Here is a 24,036-nt window from a genome sequence, read left to right as displayed (position 1 = left end):
CTATAGAAATCAGAGAATATTCACTGTTGAGAGGCTGAAATAAGAGGATAGGGACAATTTTATATTAAACAATGGCTCTAAGCGATTAATGGATTATCAAAATGTTTGTTGAATAATTTAATGATCGATTAGTCTTCGATTAATTGTTGAATGCGCTATAGTTTTGGATTAAAAAAGTCACTTGGAGATAAGCGTTTATTGTACTAACTATAAAAACTTTTTGCAGTCAACTCAACATATCTTTTTTACTTTAAGCCGTTTTTTTTTAATTGTACGCAATAGGTATTAAAATAAATATCTTTGTATACTTAGTAATTCACAAGAAAACTTAGTGTTGATTGTGTATAAGTATCATCGAGTCTTCTCTGTATCGTGATACTTTATCGTTATGGTTGTTAAAATGTCGCGATACTCTTGTGTCACGTGTCATGTCCACCAGCAGTCAGCACTCGCTTTCTTCTTTTTTTTTTTTTTTTTTTTTTTTTTACCGGAAACGAGTTACAGTAATGTCATAGACGAGAATTCACACGCTTTCCCATCGCTGGAGAGAACGCGAGAGCTTGGGGCTGTCAGTCCCCTTTCCCCCCCCGTCACATGTGCCATCCGTGCGGGGCTCAGTGAACCAACCTCCAGCTCACACCGCGGGGGTCGCCGCGGTGGGACGGAGACACATACACCCCGCTTTCGAGACCCCAAAGTCGGCTGCGGAGTTTTTTCGCCCCCTCCCTTCCTCCTCGATGAGACTTGGCTCCTTTTCGTCGTCTTGTTTTTGAATGTTTTTTACAGAATACACTTCATGGGACCATGAAGTGAAACTCCGCCATATTCGGCACATCCACCACGCCCGCCGAGAGTGCTGAAAACTTATTTGTTTCACTTCATTTAGCACTAAAAGCGGCGTGTAAAGGTAAAAAGTAAACTTACATAAGTTATATATGTTGTGCTTTTAAGTGAGTGGACTCGAGGTTGTTGTGCCCCCCCCCTCCCACCTTCTCCCATCCTCCCGCAGCGCTTAACCGGCATCATGTTTGTGTCCGTGCCCAGGGAGGCGACGCCTGAAGCCGGGCACGATGACCCTGATGGCGGCGGGGGCTTGCTGCCTCAGCCCGGAGGCCAAAGAGGCTCGGAGGATCAACGACGAGATCGAGAGGCAGCTACGCCGCGACAAGAGGGACTCGAGACGGGAATACAAGCTTCTTTTGCTCGGTAAATGAAGTAAATCAATCTTTACACATAGTGTTGTCAAGCCTTTGGTTACTCAATAGTTTTTGAATGTCATGCGTGACAGACGAAAGCGAACAGCCTCGGTGTGTGGAGTTTATTTAAAAAAAAAAAAAAACTTTATTTGCCCCCTGAGGGTGCGACATTTCAAGGTACTGACATGTTTTTGTACTAGACTCAAAAATAAAATCAATACTTTCAAAGTAAATCACCGGACACTCATATTAAAGTCAATGTAATTAAATCCATTGAGAAGAACGTCTTGTGTCAAGTAAGTTCATCAAATTCAAAGTGTGGATCAAAGGCAGTTTTTTCAAAACCACTTTTTGGAACCCTTATTGGGCGTGGTACGGTCTACCTTGGTCTTACGGTACCTATAGTATGGCATTCACTAAATTAAGATAATGGAATATATATGTATATATATATATATCCCTTCATGCCACAAAGTTACAGAAATACTGTATACAACTGGATGTTTACTGGCTAGCATACCATGTTGTCGCAACTCGCTCAGAAGCAAATCATCAATATAACAGTACACAGTGCTAAATAAAAGGGTTTCGGGGGCTGTCTGCAGTGGTAGGAGTAAGGCACAATGTACGAGTTGCAAGTAAATGTATTAACCCTCAAGTTTCAAGAAAGTCCCAAGTTACTGTGGCAAAAATCAAACGAGTCCAGACTAAATTTAAAGCATGTCGAGTCAAGTATGAAATTTCCCAAATTCAGAGAGCGGTATCAAAACTACTTTTTGGAACCTCTTGGACTGTCTGCAATACCTGCCTTGAACAGAAATTCACCAAATTGACTGTTATCAAATGTTGTGGAGGGTGTCAAAAGAGCTGTTCTGGACCATTTTTTTTTTGTTCTTTGTGCTAACCTGTTGTGTACAGGCGATCTGAACTGGCCAAATCTTGGAGGGGCACCAAAAGTCCCCATCTTAGGGTTCCCCCAACTTTGGTATGCTACGTAGGGACTAATTTTGACCTTTCTTTTCCTTTGCTTAAAAAAAAATCACTTGTATGGTTGATTTCTTAAGCATGGAGCCCCTCCAACTTAGAGGAAGGGTGTCAAATGAGGTGAGCTATTAACCGCAGTGGTATGGTATCTAAAGGACGGAGCAAGTGATGATGCTGGTCGGTACACATTTTTTAAACTCTACTGTTAGGAAAACAGTTTTTGTAGCTACTACTATTGTCCAGGTAGAATTCATAGTGGTACGGCTATCAACACAGTTGATCCATCCTATTTTTCTAGTTTTGGAATCCTATTGTTGGGACACTGATTTAAAAAACAAAACAAAAAAAACAAAATGTATATTGTATTTACCAGGGACCGGCGAGAGCGGTAAGAGCACCTTCATCAAGCAAATGAGGATCATCCACGGCCGAGGCTACTCTGACGAGGACAAGCGTGCCTTCACCAGGCTGGTGTACCAGAACATTTTCACCGCCATGCAGGCCATGATCCAGGCCATGAAGACGCTGCGGATCCCTTACAAGTACCAATACAATAAGGTACCCACACGCGCGAGGGAGCCTTTATCGTCAGTTTATACAATGACTGCAGGAGTGGGGGGGTGGTGTGGCGGGGCTGCGGTGTGTTAACTGCACAGTGGAGAACTTGATTTGCGGCCATGTTTAGTTTCGCAGTCCTGCTGCCAGACACTCACAGAGAACAAGGTGGTCAGTCCTCTGCAGGTTTACAATATTTTTCTTCGAGTGAATCCCCATTTATCACTGGGGATACATTCCAGATCCACCTGCAATAGGTGAAAATCAGCAATATATATAGATATTTTTTTATATATATATATATACAGTGGTGCCTTGAGATACAAGTTTAATTTCTTCTGTGACCAGGCTCATAACTTAAAACACTTGTATTTCAAATCATATTTTCCTATTGAAATGATTGGAAATGCAATGAATCTGTTCACGCCTTCCCTAAAAAAAAACAACAAAATATGTTTTAATGTGTCTTTTAATGAGGAAAAATAGCACTCCACAATATTGTACATTATAAATAAACCGTTTTTGTGTCACTACATAAATTGAATGACCATTGTGCTGCTCCTTCTTGTGTGCCTGCCTTGGCCACCTGGGGGCAGTATAAGACAGAAAGACAGCGTTACTGTTCATTGATGTGTCAGAGCTCCTCTCACAGCTCATCAGTATGCCACTAATACTAGTTGTTCTACGCAGAGGATAAAGAATATGATTCTTGAGTCCTATTATATTGTGTTGCTGCACCGTTTGTGTTCCAACCTTTGTTTAAACCGTTGTAGCACTGCAACATAGATGCTATTTAGCGTTAGCGTTAAGCTAGCAGACTGAAAGGCTTAGCTATGTGGTGTTTTTTAAATACAGTGTAATTGTCTTTGTTTTGTTTAGTTTGACAGTAAACCTCAGCTGGGAGTGGCAAGAAACAGATTGGAGCCTTTTTTTGAAGATTTGTCCACAAACTGTTACTTGTTGTGAAGTGAATTGAGTCACTACCAGAATACAGCTCGTCTCTTAGGTCTGCGCTTGCAAGTCAAAGCAAAAAAATCGTCTGAACGACAGCTCGTATCTCACAACACGCGCGCGCACACATTAAAGTATTTCCTCGCGCATGTTCTCACTTCCACATGCACAGTTCTCCATATGAGAGACAAAGTCTGCTTGATTTAAGCTGTTCATTTGTCAGTTCCAGTTCAACCAAACCATATTATATTTCTCCTCTTATTGGAACGGTTATTACTGGAGCTGGAAAGGCAGCTTTTTTTTCTTGGTTCTCAAAACGCTCTTGTTGTAGCAGCAATATTGAGCGTACTCTCATAGAATTATGCTGTTCCCATTTAAAAAAAAAAAGCTTTATAATCATAAAATTTATGTACATCTTTAGTTTCGTATGACTATTCTTATAGTGCAATTTTCTTTTCCCGCATCAGATGTGAATCAATGAATGAATAGTATTACTCGAAATAAGTCACAAATTACAATTTATTCTTAAAATTACAATTTACAAAGAAGTATTTTCTTGGTTTATTAAAATGTTTATTGTAAAATATTTTTTTATTGTAAAAGGATGACTCTTATCTGGTAAAAGTACAACTAACTAACTAACTCACATTTTTTCACTTGCTGTTCCATGTGAAATTAGGACTCCTCATAGTTTTTGACGTTATCCTTGTAAAAAAAACAAAATTTCCGCATACAATCAGAACTTTATTCCTATCAAATTACGGCTTTTTTGTCAGAATTATTTATTCTTAAAATTGTAATTTACCAAAAAATGTTTTTCATGCTGTAATAGATAGAACCTTTCTCGTAAGATCACTTTTCTCCTCGTTTGAGATGCTTAATTAATGATGTTATTATAAACACTCAATTGTATTTTTTTTTTCCTCGTTGTGGCACTAATAGCAATTTGTAGATGAACCACACACATACGCACACACAAATGCACATTTTCACAAACGTGAGAGACAAACGTGAATGTTTAATGGAGGCGACAGGAGCTTATTAATCACTCCAATTAGCACAAGCACACGAGAGCACAAGTTCCAGGTACAGACCAGGGAAGGCCCCATGGGAGAACGCTCCACTTCCCGATGTCCCTTGGTGTGAGTTTGTGTGTGTGTGTGTGTGATTGTTATCATGTCACAGTAACTTCATCTGAGTCAGCATGTGTATGTTCTTGAAAGGGAAATCATAAACCAGATGAACTCTTGGCTAACCCTAATGCTAATTATTACGCTAATAGGTCATTCATAAATGTCCCCTTTAAATGCAAGTGGAATATTTGTGCAGCTTGTTATTAATATAATAAACCAGATTGCATGGTTGCCGTTTTGTCCCTTTGTTGCGGTTTGTTTTGTCAGTTTGCGGGATTGCGCAAACATCGCACAATTTTAGCGAAGGGCCAAGATAGTTGATTCATACCACATTTTTTAAACCTTTCCTTGGGGGAACCAATTAGAGCGGTATGACACCTAAAGGTTAGAGGTCTTCAAATCTAGAGGAGTATCAAAGGTTGTCAACGTTGCTAAAATAGTTGATTTATAACCTTTTTGCTTTCTTACCATTTGTTCAATAAAGCGATTGAAAGTGCTCCGGCGGCTATATCTATTCTTGACCACTTGTTGCAATACGCATTGCAATACGTTTTGACTAGCGGTGGTAGGCTATATCAGCTAACATCGATACCTTACCATGTGTTGGCGATCGTAGACGTGCTGTTGTGGTACACATTACAGTTTATGTTCCTTATTAAGTGTGAAATGATCCCAAACTTTGGACAATCACAGCAACTTATTTCTCCGTGGAGTCCATGTGGAGAGACGACGCTTTGAGGCATAGATTTTGCTTTAACCTCTTTTTATACTCAAACTATCTTGAGTTATTTGTATAGCCATAGTCCAAAGTTGTGCAGGGTACCAACCAAGCTAGACGACTAGGGTTGGTACCCCAACTAATCGAATCACATTAGCTGGGTACCGACTCTAGTCGTTTGATACCTAAAATGGGAAGCTCACTTGTGACATTTGCAAATGCCATTTTAGCCCGATCTCCTTTGGAAAGAGGCTGAAGATAGCTGAGCCATGCCACATTTTTGGAAGCTTTCTCTTGGGTTACCAAACAAAAGCTGTTTCATGAAAGCGTAAGAATCCAAATTAGGAATGTTGCTCCTTCACTCACGCCTGCAAGAGGCACAAAATGGCTCCAGAATATCCTCTTTCAGCGCTGGAGTAAAATAGCGTCCACCTGGCCCGTGCGTTGACAGGAAGTATTCGCTGCCAAGCGGAGAGGCAGAGAATTAAGGGCGGCCAAAGATTCCAGGAAGACATCCGTCGGCCAAGCCCGAGGAGATTATCTCAACGAGATTTTACCCGGAACTCTGCAGCGGTGGCACTTAGGCGGCCTGCTAAATGCATTTGAACGGAAGCGCTCGATGTGCTCCTGCAACGATTAGACGCAAAACCTCAAAGACACACACACAGAGGCAGAGAAAGTGTTTCTTCTGTGGCAGTCCTGTTCTGCGGCACGGTTGTTTATGGGGAACGTTCACTGGATGTATTGAGTCAACTTGTGCGGACGTTTTTGTCATGAAAGAAAAGGAGGTCAACTGCTGTTTTGACATGTGCAGTCTTGCTCGTGATTTAATTGGCCGCTCCCTCGCGAAAGCAACAAAAACAATACCCGCACACCCTGCCGCAGATTCATATGCACAAGTACTCAATGCATAACGACTGTGAATATATATACAGTGTACACTACAGATACAGTGTGCTATCGATACATTAGGGGCTGAATTTACACTGCAGGTCCAAGAAGTGCACAGTTCTTATTCATTTTATATAGAGTGTATATAGAAAATACTTTTGTAATTTTCTGGTATCTTTACTTGAGTATTTATTTTTTGGGTGACTTTTTACTTTTATTCACATACATTTTGGCCACAAGGTTTTTCATCCACAGATACATTATGAATTATAAATATTGCGTTTTACAACGATACTTAACTATATTTGGCAGCAGCCGTTCTGTCTCGCTCACTTTATACCCGGAAATGTATTCTTAGCATGAGTAAAAGCTCATGTGCATTTTGATTGGCTGTAATCGGCGATGTTGCGATGCTGTGCACCGGCGATTCAAATTTTTAATCGGACAGTTCGGCCACTCATAAAAACTGTTGTCAAACGCCGTGAGAGTTAGTCAGGTTTAACATACATTTGCATTAGTTTTCATGGAAAAGGCATATTAAGCAATAGGATAAAAATCCTCTGTATCTCCAAAAGGTAATTAGCATCTTCAAAAAACATGTTGCAAATCATGAAACTTTATTTGCCGCACATTTTGGCATTAAAATCTTTAAAAATATTACTTTAGAGTAATTTTTTTTCTTAGAAGTAATTATTACATTTTGAATGATAACTGCCAATAAATAATTCAAATAATCATATCAGTGAAATTAATTGATTTTCAAAGTGAAATTCAGTGGGGTATGTTTTTACAGTTATTGATCAAATTACTATAGATGAAAATGACCCATATAAATAATTTACTGTGTTTTTGCACGCCCTTGTTCAGGCCAACGCCAGTACTGTCTGTGAGGTGAACGTGGAGACGGTGACGACGTTTACAAAAGAGTACGGAGACGCCATCAGGAGCCTGTGGGCCGACCCGGGGGTCCAGGAATGTTACAGTCGCAAGAGAGAATACCAGCTCTCCGACTCGGCCAAATAGTGAGTGTGCTGTAAACAGATGGGATACCTGCCGAATACTTTCCATTGTTTCCTATGCCAGCTGCATGCATGGCTTCTGGGTTTACTCTTTATAAAGGTGAAGTTTAAATAAAGTACAGTGCATGTACAAAAAAAGTTCTACACTTCTCTGTTCATATGCTATGGTTTTGTCATTTAAAAAAAAAAAAAAGAACAGAATAAATAATTTCAAAAACACTTCCACCATCAATGTGAATGAACTATAACCTGTAAAACTCAATGGATTTTCTTGTTTTGTAACCTTTTCAAAATAAACAACAGAAATAATGTGATTGCACAAGTTTGCAAACCCTCTTATAATTAGGATTTGGCTGTGTTCAGAATTGAAACTCATGTTAAATTTTGAGTCATCACACACCTGCCACCACTTAAAGCACTTCTGATTAAACCACTCAAATGTTCAGCTGTGTTAGTAAGTTTTGTGTTAACACTGACTGGTATATGAAAGTTTTGTGTTAACACTGACTGGTATATGAAAGTTTTGTGTTAACACTGACTGGTATATGAAGCTGTTCCTAATTCCCTTCACCTTGTGTAAAACCCAGGTTCCAGCTGAAGAAAGATAGCCCCAAATCATGATGCTGCCACCACTCACTGCCTTTCGGAATTATGGTCAAAAGTTTCAACCTTGGTTTCAACGGACTAAAACTAAATCTCCCAAGTACGTGGGAAAATGGTCTGATGAAACCAGCAAACGTTCTTTTAAAATAATTTTTTTCAGATAAAAAAACTTAACATTTTGAACGGGGTGTGTAGACTTTTTATGCCCACTGCATTTCCACAACCTAATTAAGATGCCAAGGCCCAATTAGTCATCAGGTGCATGGACCACTTTAGATGAATAAACGCCTCCTTCAACTTGTCCGTCACCTTTTTGCCATCAGAAAAACAAAATGGGTACCAACTGTAATCGCTAGCAGTGACGTAATCTTTTAGAGACATCGGATAATTGTGTCTCTGATCAGAATAGGGGGAAGGGTCAAAATAGGCCCAATTACTGGTATGTGTGTACCCCAGTGATTCCGAAGCAGTGTGCCATGGCACATTAGTCTGCCATGAGCAATCTTAGGGTGTGCCGTGGGAAATTATCAAATCGTACTTAACTGCTCCAAAAATTATTCATTTACAAGAAATGTAAATGTCCTCTATTTATGCCAGTGAGGCATAGTGACAGACAGAATACATGCTCTTCTGTTAGATGGCAGGAAGTACATACAGTAATTACTGTGTATCTACTTTTGTTGACATTTTTGTTTGTTGGTGTGCCATGGTATTTTCAAATTGTAAAAGATGTGCCTTCACTCTATAAAGGTTGGAAATCACTGGTGGAGCCCTACTTAAATGTAACTTGTTGCTCTCCAGCTACTTGAACGACTTAGACCGCATCGCCGACGCCGCGTACCTGCCGTCGCAGCAGGATGTGCTGCGGGTCAGGGTGCCCACCACGGGCATCATTGAGTACCCCTTCGACCTGGAGAACATGGTGTTCAGGTGAGTGTGCCGCCTCTGTCGCCTACTGTGGGGAGGGAAAAAAACGGGTCGCCATAATGCTTTTGTCTCCGCCGCAGGATGGTGGACGTGGGCGGGCAGCGCTCGGAGAGGAGGAAGTGGATCCACTGTTTCGAGAAAGTCACATCCATCATGTTCCTGGTGGCGCTCAGCGAGTACGACCAAGTGCTGGTGGAGTCGGCACACGAGGTGACGCCCAGCAGTGTGCTTTATTGGCCTGCAGGGGGAGATCTTCAGTCACTCTTCTAGGCTTGTTTACAGCTCCCTCCTCCTCCTATCTTTGAACATTACTTTCTTTTTGAAGAACCGTATGGAGGAGAGCATGGCCTTGTTCCGGACAATCATCACCTACGAGTGGTTCGAAGAGTCCTCGGTCATCTTGTTCCTCAACAAGATTGATTTGCTGGAGGAGAAAATAATGCAATCGCATTTGGTTGACTACTTTCCTGAATATAATGGTGAGCAGAGGAGAAGAAGCTTTTATTTACAATACTCACCTTATTCCTTGTCAAAACATTGGCACAGGTCCCACTAAGATTTTTTTTTGTTAATTTTTATATAGCTACTTTAGATAAAAGGGTTCAGTTGAAATTAATTAACGTTCTAATACATTCCATTACTTCATATAAGCAAGGTAGTGTATTACATTTGTCAACATGACATTTTATCATGTTAAAAAGATTTAATAATCTGTTACAACTTTGAATCAACCTCAGAAGGTGGAAAGTTAATGGGCCAACTTAACCCCACTGTTGAAAATGTATGCTTTTTTTTTGAAGAACAGCAACATGGGAAAAAGGCGCTTACATGACATACATGGCTAAATCTTTACAGGCAATACAAAAGAGACTTTACACACAGACGTCCCCCTGCCGTTGTTACAAATCTGTACTACCTCTGAATGCGGAAAATTGCCTGGTCAACTTCATCCCTCCCTTCTGTACAGTATCTCTGCCACATATACAGAACATAACCATGGAGAAAGGCGAAAAAATGCCAACTTTGATACTTTATGCTTGATATGCTTAATGCTTCAGATAATTGATTCTTAAAGTCTGATGGTCCACGGGTTCTTTAGTGGTATCCCAAAAGAATTATTGAATTAAATGTTGAAACCGTGCATAATTTTAAAGTGGCACAACCTTTTTTTTTTTTTTTGTTTTTTTAAATCCAGAACAATACATTTATTAAGTATAGTTGTATATTAATTTTAAGTACAACCTATTACAATGGCGACTTTGTACACGTTATGTGTCGGTGCTGCAAAAATGTGAAACAGTCAGAAAAACGTCACCTTTTAAGATGCTTTATTAGTAATTGGTGGCTTCTCATGTGCGCTCCCGCCCCTTTGAAGGTCCGCAGGGGGACGTGAAGGCGGGCCAGGAATTCATCCTGAACATGTTCGTCAACCTGCACCCCAACCGCAAGAAGCTCATCTACTACCATTTCACCTGCGCCACCGACACCGACAACATCCGATTCGTCTTCCACGCCGTCAAAGACCACATCCTGCAGGGCAACCTCGAAGACTACAACCTTGTGTGAAACGGAGGTATGGCGTCAGGGGTCCGGAGTGGAGGGAGATTCCTGAAAAGCCTCGCTATTTGACTACTTTGATGCAAGATGGCGGCAACGGAGCACCCAATGACGGTACTACTGAGATATTCAGACCTTTGATCACTAAACTGCTGCCCGAGTGGACGAAGCGTTATAAAAATCTCACCGAGCGGCAGTCAGCGGATGACTGCACGCGGACACAGCGGGACTGATTTTTACGTGGGTGCGAGTCGGTCTCACTTTAAAGTGGGAGTCCCCGTCCGTCCATTATAGCTCGTGTGTGCCTCTGTTGGGAAAACAGTATGGAAAGTCATTTGAGCATTTATTCGATATCCAGTAGGGATGGGCGAGTACCGTTACCAGGTATCGGTATCGGGTCTATACTGGCCTTATTTCAAGGTATTGGGTGAAGGCTGCTGATACCAGCCACCGATACTGAAGGCAAGAAAATCTGACCTGGAGTAAGTCCTCCTCATCAGTATTCGAGAAATCAGTGAATCATCATTAGGGTTGGGCATCAAGAATCGCGAGAGTCCAGTTCTCCCGGAATCGTTCAAATTAAAAAATATCTGTTCCCAGTTACGATGCCTATAGTCCGCCCACCCCGAAGAAGAAGTGGCGAAAACCAACTTAGAAGCGGCGAAAACCAACGAAGAAGAACACGCACAAACGCATGCTTGTGCCCAACGGCGCCGAACAAGTGTGTCTTAACTTTTTTCAAATTAATGACCAGTCGCCTCAGTGCAACACCGGTGCCGTGTGAAGTTACTTTTTGTGTCAAAATGCTGACTTCCGGTGCGTACCCTTCAAAATAAAAGGCTACAAGCTTAAAACAGGAAGTCAAATTAAAACGTGCACATATAAACCATTTGACATGATGTAACATCCATCCATTTTCCGTACCGCTTACCCACACGAGGGTCACGGGCGTGCTGGATCCTATCCCAGCTATCTTCGGGCGAGAGGCGGGGTACACCCTGAACTGGTGGCCAGCCAATCGAGTCCCAAATAACTGTTTTAGCAATGCTATATTTAACTTTTAGCTGAAACATGAATTAACGAATATAAAGTCATTTGGGTTAGTTCCACACACATTGCCATCTAGTTCATAAGTTTGATATTAATACTGGTGATAAAACCCCGAGTCAAATGTTCGTTTTAGTCTATGGTGCGGATTGCTAAGAAAATGGATGTTCATAATTTGGACACCCTTTATTTTAACCATGCAAATTTTGTTTGACCCAGCCCCCTAAAAGAACCGGAATCGAGAATCCTTTGGAACCGGAATCGAAATAAGGAACTGGAAGCGGAACCGGAATCGCTCAAATTCAAACGATGTCCAACCCTAATCATCATGTGCGTCAGAAAGAAAGAAAGTTTAGTTCACAATTATCTCTGATTGTATTAATTGAAATTCTATCTATCAAAAGTATTAGTGGTGTCGGTACTCAGTATTAGAGTAATCAAGAGCGAATACTTGTACTGGTATCTGTCTAAAAATATAAAGGGGTGTCGAGCATTCATAATATACAGCTTAAGGTCCATGTACTAATATGCTCTAGGTCCTCACTGTCAAACAATTCAACATACTAGTAGAACAACTTTGTGTCAAAACAAAACAAAACTGCACTAGTTGACACTGTGTGCTACTAGTACCTACTAGCTACTAGTTTTTATAGTGTCACATGTAGTGCAACGCTTAGGGTCACTAGTATCATGTCATTTTCCTACTGTTGTGCCCAAATTGTCCTACTGGTGAGGAGAAAGCGCATACTAGTTCATGGACCTTAAACTGGAGGTCAAGATTGTTGGATAAATGCTCGCACGGCTCTTTGAGCAAATATCCGATATCAAACCGTTAGAGCATTTATTCGATATCTTTGAACTTATAGTAGTAGTACTAGGCCAAAGGTAGCACAAGTAGTCGGGGAAAAAAAACATTACTCGTCGGACATAGTTGTTCTACTAGTGCGCTGCCTTGTGTTTCGAGTGAGGACAAACAGTGTACTAGAATATGGACCTTAAGCTGGATAGCAAGGATATGGAATAGATGCTCAAACGGCTTTCCATAACCCAGTCGTAATCAACACTAATTGCACATTTCCCTTTTAAGCCTTCACTCATTTGCATACTTGAGTAACATTGTTTCACCAGTTTGGAGTCGACATCTTTGTTTTTGTGTGTGCACAGCATCAATTTGTATTTGCCACACTGGAAAAAAGAAATACTACAATTGCGAGAAAACGGTTGTAAAGTTGCGAGAATAATACAAATAATAACGGAAATATCCGGATAAAATTTTTTGTAATTTTCCGAGAATAATATTACAGGATTTTTGGTTGTGTTTTTGTGAGGAAAAAGTCCAAATTTTTTTAATGAGTGAATTTAAAAAAAATAACTATAAAAAAACTTTATCCATGGAACATTCCAACTTTATTCTTTGCAATTTTGCTCTCTTTAAATTATTACTTTATTGTAGAGTCACACAGTTTTTTCCTTAATACAATTCTGGCTTTTTTGCTCATCCAACAATATGTTTTTCCTGTAAAATTTGGAATTTTATTCTCATGAAATTACCACTTTATTGTTGTGAAATTTGCCAGTAAAAGATAAAAAAAAAAAAAAGAAAAAAGTACAGTTTCAAAAAACAGTCGTAACGTTGCAAGAGTAATGCAATTGTAATTTCACGATTAAACAAAAGTTGGTTTACTTTTTAGGTTAATGTTTTGCTCATGTAACGAGGATCAAGTCTATCAGAAGTCTATTTTTTCGACAATGTTAAAAAAAGTCAAAATTTTAACTTGTGAATTAAGAAAACAAAACTATGGTATAACTGTATATACACGATTTACAACTGTGTTCTCATAACATTCCAACTTTGTTCTTATAAAATTGCGATTTTTATCCCCAACTAATTATGACTTTACTGTACATTTTTCCTTGAAAAAAATTCTACTTTTTTTCCCTGTAATACAACCTTATTTTTAAAATTCTGGGTCTTTTTTGTAAAATTGGGACTTTATTTTCCCCTAAGATTGCCACTTTACTCTTGTGAAATTTGCCACGTTTCTCAAAATATAACATTTAACTTTAGTATTAGCCACACTGAAAAGATTAAACAACAAACGGCAAGAAAAAAAAAACAGTCATACAGTTGTGATTATAATTTCACTATAATGTTCCGATAGTCTGTGCTTTTGATGAAGTTGTCATATTACGACACTAAAGTCATGTTACAAGACTTTTTTTCATCTTTTAGTGAATAAAGTAATTAATTTTAACGAGCGAATGTAAAAAACAAAAACTAAATCTTAAACCGCAAATAAAGTGTAACTAACTACACTGTTTACGAATGTTTGTAACACTCCTACTTTATTCTTGTAAAATTGCAATTTTTATCCTCTTCAAATGGTGACTTCAATGTAAATGGACTTTATTCTTGTAATATAGATACTTTTCCCCCCCCATAAATCATGACATGATTCTTGTAAATTACGACTGTTTGAATGTACAAATAAAAAAAAATCTCATAAAATTCTAAAACTTTTTTGGGGTCACAGTTTGACTTTTCATCGAAAGATTACCACTTTAGTTCTTAAATTTTGCACTTTTTTCTCAAAGTAACTTTTTGAGTAAAATTATGACTTTATTCTCGTAAAATAATACATCTTCATTAAAATGAGTTACTACTATTTTCATAAGTTACCACTTGTCTTGCAAAATAATGAATTTAAAGCACCACTGAAGCTATTGTTGTAAAATTAACTTTTTCAAAAAATGAATGTTTCTAGCCCATAAACTTTTATTCAGATAAGATACATCTTTTTCGCAAAATTATGACTTTTCTCATACTACTACAACTTTGTTCTTGTAAATTACATTGTTCTTCAAAATTTAGAACAGTTTCTCATAGATTAAGGCTAAAAGTCATTTTTTAAAATATTTTAATATTACAAAATACTTCTTGAAAATTTACTACTGTTTACTTCACAATATAACAACTTTTCTTGCAAAATTAGGACTGTCCTCTGGTAAACCTGAATTTGTTTTGTAAAATTACAATACCTCTCGTAAATTGAAAGTTTGTTTAAACTTATTCACTGCCAGCCTTCCCAGTTATTTTTTTATTTTTTTTTTTTCCATCAAACTGAGGCTGTTCTCGTAAGAATTACAACTTTATTTTTGTAAAGTTACGCCTTATTGAGCTGATATTCCGAGTATATTCTCGTTGAATTATGAGTTTGCGGTAAAAGTGCAAGTCTTATTAAAGTACAAGTTTTTCCCCGTAACCGAAGTAAAATTATTATTTTTTTTTTACGACTTTATTCTTGTAACAGTTTGACTTATTTTCAGTGTGTCCCTAATAGTCCACTTCCACAGGCACATGAACACATTTCAAAGGGAATTCTGCTACATAAGCATTTCATCATTTCTTTCTTTCCTTTTTTTTTCTTCCATAATTTGGTGATTGTATGAAGCTGCAGTCATGTAATTTGTAATATGCCAAATTGGCTGTAGAAGTGGGTTTATTTGAACGTGCACTATAAATATGACACGGTACGGCGACCGCAGTCCCGAAGAGCCTAAACGCCGAGAGAAAAGTGTGTTAAATGTGTGTTAAATAACCTCTCAGGCATTAAATGAGTGCGGTCTTGATCTCAGTTGAAGTGCTGTTTAAATTGTTGGAGTAAATGAATAAAAGCTTAATTAGAGCAGATTGGTGGCACCACTGTTTACATGACCTCTCGTCGTCTTATTAAAAGTAATTGCAGTCTAATTTATGCTTGAATTTCACTCACTGCAATTGATGTTTTATGCAGCATCTGTGTGTGTGTGCGCGCGTATGCATGTGTGTTTGTATGTGATCATTTGAATAAAGTAAAAATGTTGCTAATGGTTTGTGTCTTTGTGTGTTTACCACTGGCGCAGCATCAGACTTCACCATTACGTGTTTCTGTTGATGTGTGCTGAGATTTAGTCCACAGGGAACGATGATGTGCAAGGATGGATTTAAGGCAGTCTACAGAATTCCAATCGCCTGCTTGGAAATGTGTGCCTTCCAGCCATTTTGTGTTGGCATCCTGCTCCATCAGTAGGTAGGGACACTACAGTGGCGCCTTGAGATACGAGTGACCGGACTTGCGGGTTTTGCGGGATACAAGCTGTCGCCCGGCTGAGTGTTTGCTTTGACATGTGAGGGAAAATTTTAGATGTTAGCGCTATGTGGTGGTTGTGATTTCAACTCAAGTCACTTCACAAGCAGCAGTTCAGACTGCTCGTGAACTTAAAACTAAGAGAATTATACGTTGCGTATTTGAAACAACTGCATAGTTTTGGCTTAAAAAAAAAAAAAAGTGCTTAGCGTAACGCTAACAAGTAATGCAAAACACTACACGAGCTAACAAATAGCATCAATGTAGAGGTGGAACGCTTCAAGCAACAGCATTTGCAGTCAGACAATATGGCAATACTCAGGCGTTTATTCTTTGTCCTCTGTGAAAAATGACTAATGTTACTGCAGCTAACAGATCATTTCCAATCATTTCCACTTATTTCATTGAGGAAAGATGATGTGATAAATTATTGTTTTGAATTATGAGTATAATCATAGAATCAATTAAACTTTCAATTCTTTCACCTTCAAAATGTTTTATTTTTTTTGCGTGAGATTTTGTTTTAGATTTTCTTTCCTAAATTAAGACTATACCCGTTAAATTATGACTGTATAAAATTTTGACTTTTTCCTGTAAGTCTTTCTAAGAATTTCATTTGTCAAATTTTCTCTCCTAGATTAAAACTTAGTTCTTGTAAAATTATGGCTGCTTTTGCCAATATTTCTTTCCGCTGTTATTTTGTTTATTTTCATTTAAAAATTGTCATAAATTAAGACTTCAGTGGTACCTCAGGTTTTATGAGCTCCGAGCCATCGCTTTGCCAATAATTTTTTTTATGTCGTAAGTTGCAAGCAAAGACTTGACTTACAAACACTAAAATTGTGGCAGAAAACTTCACAACAAGCAGCAAATAATGAACAATTCTTCATAAGAGATGGCAAAGTGTTTGCTTAAAGCTGTTTATGGCCGTTCCAGTTGAAACATAAAACAAAGTACTGCCTTTACACGTTGTTTATTTAACCAAACCATAACTTAGAAAAGTCGGCAAGCTTAATTCGAACTCACAATGCAAAATGCTATATACGGGTGAGCAAAACTTCCATCGATGAACGTGTATATATATATATATATATATATATATACATATATATACGTTGCGGTAATTCTTTAAGTGACGGATATTTGGACACCAATGATGCAGCAACACATGTAGACAGACAATAGAACAATACTGAGGCAAATATTCTATGTCATCTGAAAAACAACTGACTGTCCTGTGGCTTACTGAGTCACTTAGTCGAAAAACTCTTTATGATGAATGTCTGTAATGCCCCCTGATGGCCAAGGAACAGACAACAGAAGGAGCACAATTTGAATGGGCATCGACGCATGAAATCATGATGCAAAATTACAAAAATATTATAATATAAATAATATAATATCTATATTCTCATATTGGAACTTTTTCTCGAAAACAGTCCGACATTCTTTTATACATCATCCTCAAATTATGACTACTGTAAAATTCAGACTTTTACGGCATAGCTACAGTATTATTGTAAACGTTTGACTTTTTTCTATTGTCCGATACTTTTTTTTCCTCAATAAATTCTGATTTTCTTTTTCTTGCTCGACCATTTTGGGTGGGGATTGATCACTTACAGTATGTTTTTGAATGTGTTTTACGTTATTTTCTCATCTTTTTTTTAGATTTTATAAAACAATGTACAAAAAGTATTAAAACATTGAATGGTTGGACCTACCTTGAGAAATGTGGAGGTCAAATAAAATTAATTTTACCTGTAAGGATTATAGTCCATTCTAATTTCATCCTAGTTTCACTCGAAAGAGGAATAACCCAAACGTTTTTGTGGCTAGTGTATACCAAGGATGAGGAAATAGTGGCACTAAATCAGAACAATTGCCCTCCCCAACCCCCCATCGGCGACACGCCTACGGCATTCTTCAGGACACCCACAAGGAAACTCCCTTTACTGGAGGCCCGTCATTTTTAGTCAACGCGTTACTTAGATGTGTTTTGACTGCGTATGATGTGATCAGAGGCGCGTCGCCGAGGTCCCAGCCAGGAGCCGCCGTACACCTCCGCCGCCTCGCCGGCCCCACAGGAATGTGGCCCCACACATGAACGCCAGCCAAAAGAGTGGCAACATCTCAGCCGGAGGCTGCTGGCGTTGCCATGGACTGCTGCATGGACCTCTGCCTGTCCCCCGAAGAGGCCGAGAAGCGCAGGATCAACAGAGCCATCAATAGGCAACTGCAACGTGATAAGAGAGAGTACCAGCGTGCCATCAAGCTCCTCTTTTTAGGTGAGTATTAACCTCTAAAAAACAGGGAAATATTGAAAGTGTCTCAAAATTCTGTGATATTTTTTATTTATTTATTTTTTAATCAAAACTGTTAAACTCAGTCATTTTTGTTGTTTTGCTGACAATCCTGCCATACCATGTAAGGATTGTCGCTGTCCACTGAAAGGCATGTATTCCCAATCTTTTTTTTTTTTTTTTTTTTTTCCCGCATAAAAAAAACGGCATTTTTGTAGTTTTTCGATTTAAAAAGGAAAAAGCAGCATAACAATCCTGCGATAAAATGCAATTATCTGAGATGTCTGTTGAAAAGCATGTACCCCCCTCTGTCAATTTTGTCGTTTCCTTTTGTTTTTCAATCACCCACCCCCGCCCCAAAATCTGTTTAGTTTTTGTTTTTGTTTTTATTGTTATCCAAGGAACCTCCCCAAAGACCTCCCCTTACTGTACGTCTGTCTGTGTGTTTCGGTTACAACCCGTCTCAGCCAGTTTGTGCTCTTTCTCACAAAGAGAGAAATAATCTCTGTTTCACCATTTTAGTTCAGCTAATTAATGAATTATGAAAGTGATACACAAGTCAAACTGTCATCTAGTGCATTCTTCTCACGCTATGAAAAGATAACCATTGGGACACAGGGAACATTTTTTCTTGTTTTGTTCCTGCCCTCCAGGGACGGCGGAGAGCGGCAAGAGCACCTTCCTCAAGCAGATGCGCATCCTCCATGGCAACGGCTACACTGAGGCCCAGCGGATTCCCTTTGCTCGCTTGGTGTGCCACAACGTGGTCACCTCCATCCAAGCGCTGATCGAGGCCATGCGGGTCTTCTGCGCAGACTACGCGGACAAACGCAACCTTGTGAGGGAACTCCGCCCACATGCCGCGCGAATTGCCAATGTACCTTGCTAGTCGGCATTCCATTCTAGTATGCTGTCTTCGTAGCACGCAACATTATTTTCACTTGCTCTAATTGGGTTTGCGATGATAACGTAGCAAGCTTGAGTATCGAAAGCATGAAGGCCTCTCAATGAGAACTTGACATTGTGCCATGTTGTGTGGTAATAATTCTATGAAGAATGAATGTAATCTAGGCCGGTTCTCGGAATGCAAACTTGATGGGGCAGGCAAAAATTTGAACAGGGCATCATTTAACACCATACTTTATATTTTTCATGATTTATTAGGCCACTGACTTGGCTATTGCTATGCAGCATCTTTCACTACTTAACGTCCTCCTGTATAATACTCTAATAACACATAGGTACTGACTACTGTTAATAGGGCACATAAACATCTGTACTTGTGTCTAAAAAAGTACAAAAAAGTGAAGCACACATAAACATAGGATCAATAAGTACACTTTACAAAGCAAATCCATGTACAGTGACAAAGTGCATTGTATTCTATTCTAATAAAACAATATTAAATCAGCAACATTCAAACAGCAAACAGAGCAGTTGCGATTGTTGCTCTTATTTTGAAACTCAGAATTGCACCACTTCGGGTGGCGGACTGTAACTTCACAATCACCGAACGGCAGGAGGTTCATGATTGAACGTCACTATAGAAATGTATACAAAATTAATAAATGTTTCAGGCAATGAAATTATGAAGATGAACATATTGCCTTCAACAATAAATGACTTTATAGCCATTTCTACAGTATCACCGCAGACAGCCAGCACACAGCACGAGAAGCGGAGGAGACGTATTTTATTTGAGGGGGCACGGCGTTGGAGGAAGCCATGCCCTGTCTTGCCCCAGCGTATAGCCGGCCCCGAATGAAATGCTAACATGCTAACAATTAGTATGCTTTTCTATTGCACGATAGCAACCTGAGTTCATTCATGTTATAGTTATGCCAGCATATATCAAGATAACCTGAGAAAGATGAGTTTGGTACTCGTGTGAATTGGTAAAATGCTAACAACAGAAAAAAATTGTAAAAAAATTGCATTGAGTCACATGGATGAGGATTTGATATCATGCCCTCTAGTCAGGTTATATTCCTAAATAGACTAAATTAAATGATAATATATTGGTGTGCTAAAATATAGTAATATAGCCTGAGTACAGGCACGGTGGCCGACTGGTTAGAGCGTCAGCCTCACAGTTCTGAGGTGCGGGGTTCAATCCCCGTCCCCGCCTGTGTGGAGTTTGCATGTTCTCCCCGTGCCTGCGTGGGTTTTCTCCGGGCACTCCGGTTTCCTCCCACATCCCAAAAACATGCATTAATTGGAGACTCTAAATTGCCCATAGGCATGACTGTGAGTGCGAATGGTTGTTTGTTTCTATGTGTCCTGCGATTGGCTGGCAACCAGTTCAGGGTGTACCCCACCCCCTGCCCGATGACAGCTGGGATAGGCTCCAGCACGCCCGCGACCCTAGTGAGGAGAAGCGGCTCAGAAAATGGATGGATGGATGGAGCCTGAGTACATAAAGCACTTTGGTATTGAGATGAGAATTTTGCGTCATGCCGTGTTGTCAGGTATTATTTTTAATAAAAATCAATAAAACGCTGACATGCTAACAATTGTTATGCTAGCATATTGCCAAGATGTCAACCTGGGTACAAAAATAGCCAAGGCAGATAATGCCCCTGTAGTTTGGTACTATTTTTTGATGAGAATTGATAAAATGCTAACATGCCAATAAATGTCATGATAACATATAGCAAGATGGCAACCTAGGTCCAGCTACAAAACTTGCATTAAGGCAGATGAATGAGGTCATCATGCCCTCTCGTCGGGTACCATTTCCAATAAGCATTTTTCAAATGCTAAGCTAATAGTAGCCCTCTCTTGCGGGTATTCTAGGCCCTGGCGGAACGTCTGAGGCAAGTGGAGGCCGAGAAGGTGGACAGGTTGGAGGCTTGGCAGGTGCGCGCCATCAAGATTTTGTGGAGCGATTCCGGCCTTCAGCACTGCTACGAGCGAAGACGTGAATTCCACCTGTCCGATTCGGCCAAATAGTACGTTTTTTAATAACATTTTTAGATGATATTTATATACGGTACAACATATTGACCGACCGGTGTTACAGTTACTTCAACGACATAGATCGAATCACTGCACCGGGTTACATCCCTAATGTGCAAGACATCTTGAGGGTCCGCGTCCCCACCACGGGCATCATCGAGTACCCTTTCCTTATAAAGGACGTTATCTTCAGGTAGAGTATGACACTTTAATTTTTCAGAATTTATTATTATTTTTTTTTGTACTCAGGTTGCTTTATTTCTGCGTTAATGTAATTAATGTCTTGTTAGCATTTTTATCATTTCTCTTCACTAGGTTGCTATATATTAGCATATTAGTGTTATATTGATTTGCCACCAAATAGTAAGTAAGTAGTAAATATATTTTCTGTCCGAAGAGATAAAATTTTTCTAAACCACCCCCCACCCACTATATATATATATATATATATATATATATATATATATATATATATGTATGTATGTATATATATATATATATATATATGTATATATATATATATATATATGTATGTATATATATATATATGTATATATATATATATATACATATACATATATATATGTATATATATATATATATATATATATATATATATGTATATATATATATATATATATATATATATATATGTATATATGTGTGTGTGTATATAGGATGGTGGACGTGGGCGGTCAGAGTTCTGAAAGGAGGAAGTGGATCCACTGCATGGACAACGTCATTTCCATCGTCTTCCTGGGCGCTCTCAATGAGTACGACAGCGTCATGCTTGAGAACCCCGCACATGTAAGCCTCAAAACTCCTCCTTTTGTTTTTGTTCTGTTTTCGGTGTGCTATTCTCTTTTTTTGTCGGTTTTTTTTGTCTTGTTTTTTTCTGCTTTTGTCTTAATATTTTATTAAATGTGTGCATCAATTATTTCTTTTTAATTTTTAAAATATAAGAAATATTAATAATAATAATATTTCATATCACTAAATGCCCGCATTAGCACCTGTAATTCCAAGGGGGAAGTAAGTAACTTGACAAGATTCTCTCGGTTTTCATGTCAAATTGACATATTGTGGCTCCACTGATGATGTCCTTTGGTTGTGGCTGTTAACGAGGTAGCTCAAATCTTCATATCTGGACTTGATTGAACTAATTCAGATCCAGCTCTCCTAAACCTGAATGATCCTAGTTTTTGAGTTCAGGGGAAGTCAACTCAGAACTCTGGTTTGGATTAAGAGCATTGTGAACCTGCTTGCTGGAATACCCCCTGATGTCTTTCTTATCGTTGTTTTCTGGCTTTGTTTGAACTGTCTGTTGCCTTTTTACTTTTTATGATCTTTTTTCTTGTAAGTTTTTTTAATTTTTCTTGTTCTTGTCCTTTAATTTGTCTCTTTTGTCTTTATTTTTGGCTTTGTGTTCTTGTTTCTTTGTTGTCTTGCTATTTTGGTTACATTTGAACTGCTGTTATTTTGTTTTTGTCTTTTGAGTATTTTTTCTTTGCCTTTTTTTCTTTATTCTGACCTTTTGTATTTATTTTTTTGTCTTGATCTCCTTTTGGTTTTGTATTTGTTATTGTCTTTTGTTGTTGTTATTATTCAATGTCCTCCCTTCCGGTCCATCAGAATCGGATGGAAGAGAGCTTGGCTTTGTTCGAGACCATCGTCAAGTACCCGTGGTTTAGCGAGACCTCCTTCATCCTCTTCCTGAACAAGAAGGACCTGCTGGAGGACAAAGTCCAGCATTCGGATGTGGCCACCTACTTCCCGCAGTACAAGGGTACGTACTTCCGCCTTTCTTCTCTGTGACGTGATGGCTTTTTTTCCTGGCAAGCCACCAGGCAGAGGTCACAAGTCAGTCTCAAGTCTGAAGTTTTAATTAAGACTGGGCGATTAATCGTTTTATTATTATTTTATTAGATATTTTTGAGTGACATTAGACCGCGTTGAATGTACCGCACACGCCGAGCTATTATGTAACCCGTTTGAGTTTATAAAAGTGTGGGGGGGAAAGAAAGTTCACCAAACAGTACAGCAGTATGAAATCAACTCCCCAGGGCTTAATAACATAGGGATAAGTGGCCCCAATCTTGAAAATGAACATTTTCAAATGTAAAGTAGTTCATGTTGAGTCTTTTGTGACCCGAGTCCCCCACATCTGCCACCAGGGCCTCGGAAGGACGCCAAACACGCCCAAGTGTTTTTCCTGGAGCTTTACAAGATTCCGCACAAGGGCCACAGGAAGCCTCTGTTCATGCACTACACCTGCGCCACCGACACCAGCAACGCCAAAGTGGTCTTCAACAGTGTCAAGGACACCATCTTCAGAGAAATCTTGGAATTCACTCAGCTATAGTCAGCTTTTGGAATGAATTGACTTTAATATGTTGTTGCAGCTTTAACCATCCCATAAAAGCAGCAAGGTACATTATGGTTTCTTTCCATTGGTTCATTTTTTTTTAAGCAAAGACTTTAAAAACTGTTTTGGCAAAAGTCGTCTGTGGTGAAATGCGACCAAACCCTACTTGCGGTTCTGCGAGGAGGAAATACAATGTCTTTGTTTTTGCTAATTAACAGATGCTCAATTTACAACAAGTTAAATTGCAAGAGTGATGTGACAAGAAAATTGCCCTACTGCACCTCCCAATCACAATGGGCTCAAGGTTGGAAGGCTTGCACAGACTAGACTAGTCAACTAGTCGATTGCTAACGGTTAGCATCAATAGATGCAGATTTACAACCATTTAAGCAATGGTTATTTAGGGGAGGACAAAACAGATTAAAGGCAAGTTTCCATTCATTTTCAGTTTTGAGCTACAAGCGTGGTCACAAATTCAACTTGTCTCTCAAGGCGCCGCTGTATTTTTATGACGGCTTATTAACCAAAAGGGCCGACTAACCAAGCGTTTCACTGCGTAGGTTTATGATGAACATGCGTGCCAGATTAGATTTTTTTTTTCCTTATCTGTATTGAAGGCCTTTTTTTTTTGTATGTTGAAGATGACTTATACTGTCTAAAAAAAATAAATACAAATCAAGCGATTTCAATTTCGCCTCTGTG

The 24,036-nt window shown here is 39.0% G+C and overlaps 2 protein-coding genes across 4 annotated transcripts; both read left to right on the top strand.

Annotated features, from left to right (window-relative positions):
- The first annotated feature begins 493 nt into the window (after positions 1–493).
- Positions 494–17,864, top strand: LOC133465001 (guanine nucleotide-binding protein G(q) subunit alpha-like). Of its 3 annotated transcripts, none has more exons than XR_009784527.1 (10): positions 494–907; positions 1,045–1,206; positions 2,554–2,738; positions 7,296–7,450; positions 8,852–8,980; positions 9,058–9,187; positions 9,303–9,456; positions 10,353–10,648; positions 15,534–15,651; positions 17,731–17,864. XR_009784527.1 is itself a non-coding variant. In XM_061747287.1 (8 exons), the coding sequence occupies exons 2-8, from the start codon at positions 1,071–1,073 to the stop codon at positions 10,541–10,543; spliced, it is 1,080 nt and encodes a 359-aa protein (XP_061603271.1). In that variant the 5' UTR covers positions 494–907; positions 1,045–1,070; the 3' UTR covers positions 10,544–15,449. The 3 variants fall into 3 exon arrangements, 1 of the variants encoding a protein (XP_061603271.1); XR_009784528.1 differs by having other exon boundaries at positions 15,485–15,651; XM_061747287.1 differs by lacking the exons at positions 15,534–15,651; positions 17,731–17,864 and having other exon boundaries at positions 10,353–15,449.
- Positions 17,852–24,023, top strand: LOC133465002 (guanine nucleotide-binding protein subunit alpha-11-like). The gene is made up of 7 exons (XM_061747288.1): positions 17,852–17,996; positions 18,665–18,849; positions 20,808–20,962; positions 21,034–21,162; positions 21,647–21,776; positions 22,602–22,755; positions 23,144–24,023. Exons 1-7 carry the CDS (start codon positions 17,867–17,869, stop codon positions 23,329–23,331), a joined length of 1,071 nt encoding a protein of 356 aa, XP_061603272.1. The 5' UTR covers positions 17,852–17,866; the 3' UTR covers positions 23,332–24,023.
- Positions 24,024–24,036: the final 13 nt, after the last annotated feature.

The sequence above is a fragment of the Phyllopteryx taeniolatus genome, chromosome 15 (genome assembly GCF_024500385.1).
Source record: "Phyllopteryx taeniolatus isolate TA_2022b chromosome 15, UOR_Ptae_1.2, whole genome shotgun sequence".
Lineage (NCBI taxonomy): Eukaryota > Metazoa > Chordata > Actinopteri > Syngnathiformes > Syngnathidae > Phyllopteryx > Phyllopteryx taeniolatus.
The sequence above is the reverse complement of the archived record's forward strand: the minus strand, read 5'-3'. Positions and strand labels throughout refer to the sequence as shown.